We start from the raw sequence: 13,318 nt of genomic DNA, 5'->3' as shown, positions 1-13,318 counted from the left end.
CTATGTGTGAGATAGACTCAGTGTCAAAAAACAAAGACAGTATTTCGCGAAAATGCATGTAACCTCCTCATTCGTAAAAATATCTCACAATCTCTATGCAAAAATAACAGCATTTACAGTCATTGTATTACAACAGACACAAATCCTCACTGGGATGAAAGACCTCGTATCTACAAAATGTCAAATGTTCAGGAGAGCAAAAAAACATGGCAGCCAAAGCACTTAGCGAATGGGAGAGCCCTTCCTTTGACATGCCGTGGTGGCTTCATTTTTTGAGTGAGATCGCTAGGATTTGGACAGGACATCATTTACCGGATTATCTGACCATTTATCCAAAAAAAAAATCATTTTCACCCAAATTTCAGATACAAGGTCTTGTCATCCCAGCAACAACCACATATCAGGCTCCCAAACGACATATGCAAAAGAATTCATTTCAAAAGCAGTGGTAAGGGAATGGCAACTCAATACAAGAGAAAGAAAATATTGAACAATAAGCATGCAGGAGACATTTTCAACAGAAGTGGTCCATCCCAACGGAATACGCCACAGTGTAGTTGTATACATACTCTGCTTCTCGGAAGTACTGTCTGTCCGTGAGTACTGTGAGGCTGTCATGTCAGGTCAAAATTCAAACATTTCAGTTCACATATGAAACTGAGGTCATAATATTCTGACTACTTTGCGTAAGAACACAAGATGGATAAATATTCTGCACTGACTCCTGATGCAACAAGGGCTTTCTGGCACTAAAAACATAACCATTTGAGTTTTAATGTCCTCTCAAACCAGTCTCTGAAACCAAGCCTATCATTATTGCTTGAATGACTGATAAATCATACCATTAAAAAAAGAGAAAAGTTATCTGTAACGATTCTTCATTCAAAACCACTGATGATACAGTTGAAGCATGCCCAAAAGGATTTCAAGGAATTCAAAACACATTTCAGGATCCATCCTCTTCAACTCAAATGGTAAGTATGGAAAGGTTCAATGAACTAGATTGGAATCTCATTGTCTGATAATAATGATTAAATGCTCTTTATTGTTGATGTCAACTTACCAATCTTCTTCTTCTCTTCTTCTTCCACAGTCAATTGTCTTGATATCTGTCTCTTCAAGACACGTCGCTCACTCTCAGATTCGGACTCTGTGGCTGATGGGTCTTCATTCTCTGCCTCTGAGAGGAGGTTGGCCGTGTCTCGCCAGTTCTTGTAAAGCTCTGGGTCGGCTGCAGCAATCTCATCCAGTGTGCCTTGGTGCTGGACGAAGCCATCTTGCATCACTATAATCTACACATGAAACAAAAAGTGGTTCCATCTCCTATAAGAGTGTTTGGCCTACCATAAACCCAGATCAGACTATGCAAAATTACAGGTAGTTTCACTAAGAAGTAAGTTGCCTTGTGTAAGTGTAGTTTGGGCAGTCTGCCCACAAACTTCTCGGGAATTTACAAGTGAAACTTCCTGCATGCACATTGAAAGTCTCTCACTTCTAGGGAAACTATAGCTGCATAGTTTTGTGCAGTTTGAAACTCAAAGGTGCATAGTCCCGGTAGTGTAGAGGGTGCTGTTGATGATACTGCCGATCGCCATTAGCATTGATACGAAGAATGCCGAAGTCGAGCTGTCATCAAGAGTAAAGGGCGTAGGCATTGCTAAGTATCATTGCCTCCGTTGTCTTCTCTGCGCATCACGCAGTCTGTAGTAATGCCAGGGTGCGTGCATATGTGCTTCTTATTATGATATCACAAAAGAAGTTTGCTAAAGCTGCCATCCGCCTCAGCCGAATTATGACCCGAACTGTGATCGGATCACTGACTACAGTGGATCAGACTTCTTCAGACTCAGGGAAATGGGCCAAAGCTAAAGAGGAGTCGATAGCGTAGGTCTTTATAGGAAACTTGCGCCTGTGTGCCCGCGTACGCATTTGACCAAAGCACCTGGGACGATGTGCCTTTAAATTTGTCACATGATTAGATCCATTTTATGCTGTTTACACATACATGTATGCTGCCCACTGTTGTGCGTGTGCATTTTGATATTCCAGGAGGGCACACATATTTTGCCCCTGTGGAGCATACATGCTACAGACTGAAACTGCAGGTACTTTCTCACATCCCTATAAACTATGCATAGTTTTGATGGTAGTGTGATCACATGGTCACATGGGGCGGGGGGTGCCTCCCAGGCCCCCCTCCAGATCTCGGCCGTCGACTGTGGATCGCGACGAAAATTGGTTTGAAAAAATTATCATTTATGCTAAATTATGCTAATTTATGCACAATGCATGAAATCAGACAAATAAAGCTCAAAAGGGGCACATTTTTTGTGTAAATATTCTTTTTAGTGTCCTGAGCAAATATAAGAGAAAAAAATTACGGCATCAAAAATTTCAAAAGTATTTTATTGTTTTTTTAATTTCTTATGTTTTTCATTGTTTTTTCGATGAGACTTGTCCGCGACATTGTTCCGAACAAGAGAATATGCTTTTAATTGATTTTAATCAATAAAACCCCCAAATAATCATGCTTTTATGAAATTTGCCTGAAAGCAGTTTGCATTGAAATTGTACACATATTCACGTTTTTGAGCTATTTTTGGTCTGACATGCACATACATATTCATACGCAACTTCCCAACTTGGGAGTAAGGCCAGACGAACAAAGGCCAGGTTGAGGCTGACGCCACTTGATTAGGAAAGACAGGTATCCCGGGGCCTGATGATTAATAGCCTTAAACATAAATGTTACAGTGATGTAACAGTGATGTGCTCATATTAGGAATGTGCGCTACAAGTAGAAAGAATCAAAACCTATCCATTGAGTCGCATAATTAAATCGCATACTCCTTGTATGGTCTTTGAACTTAACCCATACACATGGGAACCTCACTATTGCTGCACGATGTAAGGATTGTGCAAGTATACCATAAATCCAAAGGGTTATAGGGGAAATCCAGTCCAAATACAAATTAGTCTGATAAAAAAGAGAAAAATCTTACGAGTTCAATGGCAAAAATTTGACTGAAATAGGATAAAAATTACAGAAGGGGATGACAAGCTCACTTTGCATTTGCATATTCATATTGACTGTTCAAGAACTGTTTCCTGAAAAATAGCACAACTTCAAAATATCATAACTTCCTTATTTTTCATCCAATTTCAATCAAAATTATACCATTGAAATTGTGATATTTTACTCTTTCTTATAAGACTAACTTATATTTGGACTGAATTTCCTCTTTAATCCTGGTTGACCTCACCATGTCTGCCTCCTGTAGATACTGAAGCTGGTGAGTCACAAGGACAACAGTCTTCTTGTTCTTGATGAGGAGATTCATAATACCTTCTTCAAACAGAGTCCTTCCAACATGAACATCCAAGGCTGACAGTGGGTCATCCTGAAATTCAATAAGTCAGAAAATATTCCAAGTGAAAGATTATTCATGAAGTACACATAATACAAAACCTAATTAGAATGTAGCTATCTTATTGGTCGATTGCCCATCACGTGACATTCAGTTAAAAGTTCCATTGCATGCTGTAGCTGTCAGCCATGCAGTTTTGTTTGAGCAAAAATGGATAACGCATGGCTGACGTCACCCATTTCCAGTGACTCCCATGTTAAACTCTTGATTGACTCAAAGATTTTGTTCCATCGCATGGCTCTGATGTCACAATAAACAAATATTTGCCACATGCACTCAGCAATTACAAGCACACTTACAAGCGCATACTTTTGTCACTCATTTCTGTAAACAACTTTGAACAATCGGCTTCGCGTATGTACAAAGCTGTACACAGTGACTGTGCAGCTCCTCATTGGTCTTTCACGGAAGATGGTTGCCATTTCACTGCTAAATTCAAGAATCTGTGTGGACCCCATCAGTGGACGTTCGAGGTGTTGTACAGTGCACTCCCGTTATAACGAAATGCTCGGGACCGGCAGTTTTCTTTCGTTATAACGAAATTTCGTTATACCCGAACAAATACAATATAAAACGAAAACAAGGAACCACGTTTATATATCATATCATGTTTGCTGAATACTCATCATACACTGGAAAGCTATGCGAAATGTGATGGGATAAAATATGTATCACAATAATAAACGCAAGTTCCCCTCAGAAACTGTGCGTGGCACAAGGAGCGAACACACGGTGGTGTGAAGCGTTCACCCATGCAGAGACGCTATAAATGCTTGTTCCGCTATGTATTTTCGAAAGTAATTCGCATTTCGTTATAACGGAGCACATTTCTTTTGTTTTTCTTTGTCTGTGGCGCTCGGAAAAGACTTCGTTATAACGGAAATTTCGCTATAACCGTGTTCGTTATAAGCGAATTTTGTACCATAGACTTTAATGGTGATAATTTTGGGACCAGAAGATTTACTTCGTTATAACGAAATTTCGTTATAACCATGTTCGTTGTAACGGGAGAGCACTGTATAAAAAAAAAACTCAGTGAAAGATGAGGCGCACTATTCAACTCGGCTTCGCCTCATTGAATAGAGCAGAGCGCCTCTATCTTTCACCTCGTGCCAAATCTTGTATCACTGCACTTGCGACCATTCACTCTTTGTATAATGCACCACTTCTTTTTGATAAAAGTTACTTTTGACAAGAATATGAATGCAAGGCAAGCCTTGAAATACAAGTAATGTTGGTGCAAGGCAACTGAGTGCAAGGAATATTTGAAGTTTTCCATCCATTCTCTTCATGCACAGAAATTAATCCACCATGAATGCAGAATGCCAATATGGTAGCATACATCCACATCTATGAAGATAAAGTTTCCCAAAATGATATTGCCACCCTAACACTATTTCAAAGAGCTACAAAGACATCCACAAGTTAATTCCTCTCTAAGTTGGTTTTGAGAAGTGCAGCAAAATCAAACCAACAGAAAATTTCAACACTTCTATCAAAAAAAGTTGAGAAAGTCACATCTAAGGGAAAGCCACTAAACTTACACGTTGATGCCATTTATTCTAAAACCTCCCGCTGATGTGCACCCTTATTCATCACATCTTTTGCCCTTTGTCCTCTATATCAAATTTGTTGTGTTGCAATAGTAAAACAATGATCACTCTTTTTTTCAGGGGAATAGGTTGTAGTTGTTGAATTATCAACCCAATATATGATTTTCATCATTTGATGTCCAGTATGGATGGAACTTCTCTCCTTCTTCTTGTCTGACTCTCTTCCTTACAGGCATATGTAAAAATGGAGTGATATTGCATTTTAAGCATCTTTAACAAAGCTCTCAAGCGAGCCAAAACCGGGTTGGCTGAGGTGAGTTTGTTGCCTGGTAACCCTTCACTCCAACCAACACTCACCAGGATGATGATGTCACGGGTAGAGTACATCGCCCTAGCAACGCTGACCCTCTGTTTCTGACCTCCACTCAAGTTGATACCCTTCTCACCAATCTCTGTCTGATCCCCACCAGGAAGGATCTCAATGTCTGGCTCCAAGGCGCAGGCCTTGAGGACACGGCGGTAGCGTCGGCTGTCTGTCTCCTCGCTGAAGATGATGTTGTCTTTGAGCGTTGCATTAAGGAGCCAGGCTTTCTGGGCAGCATACGCAATGCTGCTCCTATCACTGTACAGACATTGGTATAAAAAGAGTGTTTAGTTCACGATGTCAAGATAGTAAACCCATGGCTTGCTATGCACTGTTAGCCTAGACTCCTAATTATCACTTTTCCACATACCAAACAAAGTGCCAACTTTTGCGTGCCATTAAAATCTATAATATGTGACATAACAAAATAGTCTACCAGATGAATCTCACTGTCTTATAACAGGTCGGAGTGAAAACAGAAACAAATCCCATCGAAGGACTACGTCAAGGCAGAATAAAAGATTAACCCTATTTTAACTGGGCTATTTGAGACCAAGTTTTTACTGGGGGGGGGGGGGGGGGGGGGGGTCAATTTGACCCCCCCTTCAGATCTCGGCCGCTGATCGCACGATCACCGCAAATTTTGCCTGAATATAGAGCAAGATGTCAACTACAAGATTACATAGTCATACAATAGAAAAATGTTGATTTTATATTTTTTAATAAATTAATTATGCAAATTTACGCATGAAATCATATTTTCACCTATAACTCCATCAAAAAGAAATAAAAGATTGCTAAATTTTTGTGTCAAGTTCCTCAAGACACATCAAACAATCAATCAAACATCAATCAAGTAATCAAAATCAGTTTCTTATGTTTTTTAATGTTTTGCTAATTTCTTATGTATTTTATTGTTCTTTCGACCTCTTGTTTTCTATTGTTTTTTTGCCAAAATTTGTTGCAGGCACTTTTTCAAACTTATCTACATTAGAATTGATTAATTTCAATGTTCAAAAGTTGAAATAATCTAATTTACATCAATTAAACAAAAAAACACTATTTGCATTGGATTTGCACACGAAATCATGAATTTGAGCTATTTTCAGGTTGACATGCATATGCAAAACATTGCATAACTTCAGAACAGTGTACCCGGACATCACAAATTTGGTCTCAAAATATGCGGGAGACTTCGATGAAAAAATAAATGAAACGACGCGGCAAAATCTTTGCGTGTTGCAGAATCGTGGCGCGAAACCCCCCAGGTTAAAGGACAAGTTCACCTTCATAGACATGTGGGTTGAGTGAATGCAGCAATATTAGTAGAACACAACAGTGAGAGTTTGAGCAAAATCGGACAATCCGTTCAAAAGTTATGAATTTTCGAAGTTTCTGCTCAGTCACGGCTGGATGAAAAGACTACTATAGCTTGTGATGTCACATGAGTACAACGATATAAAGAAAGAATAAAGAAAATTCAACATATTTCCATTTTTCTCCCATAACAAAAGTACACTGGACTTCTCTCTTTCAGAGGGCAGGGGGAATAATATTACCCTTAACATATGTCAGTAGCAAGTCAAAGAACTGTGCACTTTATTCAAAAAGTAAAGTTTTGTGAAATTATCTTTTTATTTTCCTTATATAGTTGTACGCATGTGACATATACTGTAGTAGTCTTTTCTTCCAGCAGTGACTGCACAGATACTTAAAATATTCGTAACTTTTGAACGGATTGTCCAATTTTCCTCAAACTTTCACTGATGTGTTCTACTAATATTGCTGCATTCTCTCAATCCTTATGTATATGAAGGTGGACTTGCCCTTTTAAATAGGGTTAAATGACACCTGACTCAAAAGCCAGTATGGTCATTTTTTGCTATCCTTTTATTCACCGTCAATGGAAGACCTGAAAGCACACAAAACTAAAACACTTTACATCTTGTTTGTCCATTTGTGCTAAAATTTGCATCTGGTATTAAAGTGAGTCGAAGTACTTAATGTCACTCTTGTCACCCACAACTTTGAATCATTGCATTTTGCAAATGCCAATTTATTCAAATGCTGCACCAATTTCTCTCAAGTCTAGACTGAAGCATTACTTATAACTTGGTACAAAGAAGATCATAAATGCTGGCCTTATAACAAGAAATATCCAGTCAGTAAAGCTTATAAGTCATTAAGGGGATATCTCACTGAGCGGCAAACGTTTGCGAACGCAGCGAATTTGGGATTCCGCCGGGGTTCTCTGCAACAACCACTCTCTGACCCAAACAGTCTTTCTTTTCTTCTTCCTTTCTTGTTTTTCTTCATCTTCTTTCTCTTAAGCTGCACGATAGCTGTAGCAGCAGCCTGGCAAAGCAGCTCTTCAAGGATAGCAGCACGTTTAGCCTCTTCTTGGTAGAAATTCATTTCAATATTCTGGAAATCCATCTTGAACGGTGGTCACAAGAGATCTGACTGCAGTGGAAGGTTGTACGTTCGTTTTATGGGTCTGACTATACATAATAGCCTGGTACTTTTCCAGGTCCAAAAACATTCACAAATTGTTGCACAGGATTTGCAAACAGTTGCTAATATTTGCAAAACTGTCGCTAGCATTTGCAAAACTGACGCTAACATTTGCAAAACTGTCGCTAACATTTGCCAACAGTCGCTAATAGTTGCCACCTGTGTTTCGCAAACACTTTCGCAAACATTGGCTCAAGTGTTGCTAATTGTCGCTAAACATCGCTAAAAGTCGCTAACTGTTGCTAATAGCAGAAGCGAACCTTGATTTTTCGCAAACATTCGTCAGAAAATTTGGCGAATCTCAAATTCGCTACGTTCGCAAACGTTTGCCACTCAGTGAGATACCAGCTTTACTTGAGACTTGAATCAGTAAGAGTCAATTATATCGGAAGATTGATATCCACTGTGACTCAAACATTAAACTGAGTGCTTTAAAAAAAAAAAAAGTAATCAACTCCTTACTATAAATGTGTGGTAAAAAGAACAACTCATAACCAAAATCTGAATACATGGCCTATGAATTGAAACCTCATTCTTTACACAGGGTAAGCAAAACAATGTTAAAACTGTTTGCATTTTAGATTGCTGAGCATCTTTTTGCATTCATTCAACAAACTATTAGCTTTCAGAAGGAAAGGAACTTGTACTAAATTTCTTCACAATTTACTTGCTTCATCAAATCAATGCTGCACTCTCTAAACCAAAGGTCATGTATTGTTGAGAAAGGCCCTGAATTAGTTCCTGTTCATGATCAAGGTTCATTCCAATAGGATATCCTAGAGTGTAATATCTTTCCTGAGTCATGGCTTTATCCCACGATACCCCTCATAGAAATACCAACATGTCTTGCAATATTGCACAAACTGATAATGAAAGTAACAGAGCTAGCCCTGCTTGAGCAATAATCTAGAAAACATGATTTGTTCGGTATGTGGTGAAATCCTATCTCTTTTTACAATTGTAATGGTGTATTTTCATTTGAATGTCCTATATCTTTAAGATTATTTTGATCTATCAAAATGTACTTGAACTATTTACCAATGTAAAGTGCATAAAGAATGCATACCGATAATTACTATGCGCTGTCAGTTAAGTTATCATTATCATTTTTGCATGGTTAAAAACTGACTCTAAAGAAATGTCAACACAATATCATCATACCAGTGGGGTACTACTGTAAATTGCTGGAGAAGCAATATGAGCAAAGTAAAATATCAATATTTCAATGAAAATTAAAGCATGTCAAATTAGCCAGACAGACCCATGTTGCCCTAAAAGCAATAAATTTTCTGTTGAAATCACAGCGTAACTAGTAAAACCTTGACTTGTTTTATCTTTTCATTAAAATTGAAAAAACAAGTACCAGATTTGACGCTTGCACCAACTAAATTAACAACACAATAGAAAATATCCAAAAAATAGCATTTTACAAAATATATCTGCATGCAAAAATGTCAGCTGGTACAGTGTCTTAAGATAGATGTTCCTTCCAAGGCCAAATGACTGACCTGTTGAAGAGGACACTCCCAGACATGGTGGTCATCTCACCAAGAATGGCCGAGCAGAAGGAGGACTTGCCACTGCCCACTTGACCAACAACCATGGTCAGTTTACCTGTACACCATCAGAACAGAACACGACTTCAACATAGGCCTCAAGTCTTAAAGCTAACAAAGTATGCTTTCTCACAGAACATCGCTAAGTACAGGTTACTACACCATGTACGTGTCATTGTTTGCAGTAAACACACTCACGAACATTACACTAAACAGAATGTATTATGAATGTATGAAAACTCCTTCTTTAAACTGTTACTTACGAATGTGGTAGCCATTTCAATTCTCTTATACTCAATAGAGTGGATCCCCCATGACTTGAGAGAGCAGTACTCTGCTTGGCCTATCTAAATTTTCTCCTGTGATGATTGGTGTCTTAACAATACTCTCATACATGTTCACTGCACTGGAATGTGGTTATTTTTCAAACTACACAAAATACATGACAAAACGCTATAATAAGTGTAGAAATATCATACATTTTTAAAGGGAAGCCTTTCCCTGTTTAATTATACTAGCCATCTTCAAAAAATGTCTTACCCAGTACTCTAAAATGTGCACAAAGATAGAGCAATGCAATAATTTAACAAACCATGGAATTCCCTTTGCATATATTGAATGTATTCATCCCTAATTTCAGCAAGAGACACAAATATTCTGACCCATTGTGAGTCTTGATCTAAGAAAATAGAGCCAAAGAAGAAAGCATTCCATAGCATAATAGAGTCTAGAGTTCTGATGTAAGAAACAAGAAACTCTTCACATAGTGCAAAATGTCAATAGTTTCTTTGCATTCTTAATGAATAGTGAATGGAAGTGGGCATTACATTATGTTCTGGCATTTTCTCATTACTTGTCTTGTCACATTGAACCAAATTTCTCTGACTGGATAGAGAGGATCGTTACTGTATACACTGAGTATTTTGCCAGGTTTTTATTTCCGCAAATTTCACAAGTCGGGTGCTATTCGTGAATCTAAAAACACACAAGGATGTTAATTCTGATCCCGACATGAATGTGACATGTATGCATACACCTCACTGTTCTGTACTGTACTTCACAATTGCGAATTTAACCACTTTACCTAGCGAAATTGTCAGGAAGTCCTGATTCATGAAAACTAAGATTCGCTAAATATACGATGTAGACAGTATTTTAGCCATCTTTGTTTTTATTCAAGCTACAAACCTGCAGGAATCTCCACATTGACCTTGGAAATGACTGGAAGGTTGCTGTTTTCATCCCAAGTAAAATTTCCATTGACAATCTGGCAGACAGTAAAGAAAGGAATGTCACTATACAAACAAACAACAAACAAGTCTACAGATGAATCTTCATCACATCTTGATAACCTTCATTCATAATAGAATACTACAGTCAACCTCGGATACCTCGACCTCGGATAAGCCGAATATCGCTTACCTCGGAGGCAAAATGAAAGTCCCGATTGTTCCTATGGAGTTTTCGTGTGTTAAAATTCGCGTAGCTCGAAAAAACTAACTCGAAGTTCGGTTACCTCGAAGGGAAATCTCATGTCCCGATCTTAATTAACTTATTGTTTTTCCCAGCATGTTGCTCGAATTGAAATTGCAAACATCAGTCAGCATTTCCGATGAAGCGCTCGTGGACAGCGAATACATGTCACAAATCTTTTCACACTCGATTGTAAATATTCTGAGCCCAGAACGATCATGCGCTCAAAGAAATACCCGGTACACAGCTGACAAGAAAAATCCCCAACACCTACTGTACCTACACACTTACACGATATGCATATACCACCTGTGCCAATGGAGTGCTTACAATAGCTCTATGCTCTGCCCATCATCTTTCTTTGACCACTGTGTTTTAATTTGCGATCGTGATAGTCATGCCGTGCGCGTACATTTCTTAACCATCTTGGCGCACCTGCTTAGGTGTTGACAGTTATATCTTTGGCATTAATCACGGTCCACTGTCCAAACATCAATCTCCTGCTAGTGTTTTTTTTTTTACTTTTTTCCTTTCATGAAGTTTGTGTCATTAATTCTCCCCTGAGAACGCAAGCTCTGAATATTTTTTTTTTCCAGCAATGCGATTATGAAAATAGTGTTGTATATGATCTGGAAGTATAGGCCTAGCATAATAAAGAACAGTATTGATATGATTTAACAACAGTATATTCTGATAAATTTCGAAGTAACGGAATAAAACGCTGCATGATTTTCAGACAAAAAAAAAAAGAAGAAATCATCATGTATTTTACCCCTGTTTTGACTTGAATCTTTTTTGAGTTTTCGGTAATCTTTTATCTTTTCTTTTCTAGCACAATCGTAAAGGCCCCCTAAGATTGTTTCGCCGGAATCTGATCCTGCAATATTACTCACTACTCAAGTAGCCCATCCTTCATGTACTGTGCTGCACTTATTCAGGGCTCGACACTTACAGTGGCCCGGGGCCACCAAAACGCACGTCGGGCCACCAAAAAAGTCGGATGTTTGCCTTTACAATTGGAAATGAACAGCGGTAACAATCGGCCCCAAAAGTTGCTAAAATAAATGTCAGATGTTTGCTTTTAATTTTGGAAATGAATAACAGTAATATTCGACTCCGCGTGATACTAAAATAAATGGCGGATGTTTGCTTATACTTTTTGAAATGAATAACGGTAAGATTCAGCTCTGTACGGTGCTTAAATTAATGTCAGATATTTGATTTTGCGTTTGGAAATGAACAAGGATAACATTCGGCTCCGAAAGATACAAAAATAAATGTCGAACGATCCCTTAGACGTTCGGAAATGAATAACAATAGTATTCAACTCCGTATGATGTTTGCTTTTATATTCGAAAGTAAATAGCAATAACATTCGGCTCCGGAAGATGCTAAAATACATTTCCAATGTTTGCTTTGATGTTCGGAAATAAATAATAATGTTCAACTCCGTACGATGATAATATGAATGCCGGATGTTTGCTTTTATGTTCGAAAGTACATAGCAATAACATTCAGCTCCATAATAGGCTAAAACAAATGTCGAATGATCCCTTTTACATTCAGAAATGAATAACAATAATATTCAACTCCGTACGATGATTGAATAAACGTCGGATGTTTGCTTTTACTTTCGAAAATAAATAGCAATAACATTCGGCTACGGAAGATTCCAAAATAAATATCACATGATTGCTTTTACATTTGGAAGTGAATAGCAGTAACATTCTGCTCCATATGATGCTAAAATGAATGTCGGATATTTGCTATTATACATTTCGAAATTAATAACACTAACATTCAGCTGCGTTTGATGGTAAAATAAATGTCTGATGTCTACCTTGACGTTCAAGAATGAAAAACAGTAACATTCGTCTCCATTCGATGATAAATAATTGTCAGATGATTCATTTCACTTTTGGAAGTGGACAGCAGTAATATTGGGCTCCTTATGATAGTAAAACGAATGTTGGATGTTTGCTTGTAAATTTGGAAATGAATAACAGTAATATTCTTCTCCGTATGATACTAAAATAAATAACAGATTGTTGCTTTTACATTTGGAAATGATTAACGGTATCAATCTGCTGACTGTGAGTGCTGATGGTAGACACATGGAAGACTGACAGTGCGTAGCGGTGCGACATTGCCGTCGCTCCCTGTAGTGATGTTCTTGGTGAGCTACATGTACACCCATAGTTGTGCGAAATATTAATAGTTGCAAAGCTAAGACTGTGATTCTTGTGTAACTGTGCTTGGTAAATCTAGTTTGTGTTTCGAAGGGTTTCTCCACATGACGTGTACGAGTATTACGTAAATGCATACACAGTATATTCTGTAGACACACCACGGTCATCCACACGCAATGTACATTCAGCACGCATGTTCTGCAACCCTGTCTTGCACTCGATTAGGTACCGCTATTTTCTT

At 38.2% G+C, this 13,318-nt stretch overlaps 1 protein-coding gene across 1 annotated transcript in view; it reads right to left on the bottom strand.

Annotated features, from left to right (window-relative positions):
- LOC139717744 (ATP-binding cassette sub-family C member 9-like) overlaps window positions 1–13,318 on the bottom strand; it is a 55,108-nt gene that overhangs the window by 18,512 nt on the left and 23,278 nt on the right. Inside the window, exons 12-17 of the mRNA XM_071629248.1 lie at window positions 10,604–10,682; window positions 9,368–9,473; window positions 5,339–5,603; window positions 3,264–3,401; window positions 1,064–1,292; window positions 570–611 (exon numbers count right to left, since the gene is read on the bottom strand). Coding sequence (XP_071485349.1) covers window positions 570–611; window positions 1,064–1,292; window positions 3,264–3,401; window positions 5,339–5,603; window positions 9,368–9,473; window positions 10,604–10,682 — 859 coding nt within the window. The remainder of the gene's footprint in view (window positions 1–569; window positions 612–1,063; window positions 1,293–3,263; window positions 3,402–5,338; window positions 5,604–9,367; window positions 9,474–10,603; window positions 10,683–13,318) is intronic.

This window comes from Diadema antillarum, unplaced genomic scaffold (assembly GCF_040938485.1).
Source record: "Diadema antillarum isolate AM-2024a unplaced genomic scaffold, OU_Dant_1.0 scf00000081, whole genome shotgun sequence".
In the NCBI taxonomy this organism is placed as follows: Eukaryota; Metazoa; Echinodermata; class Echinoidea; order Diadematoida; family Diadematidae; genus Diadema; species Diadema antillarum.
This window is presented reverse-complemented; position numbering and strand designations above follow the sequence as displayed.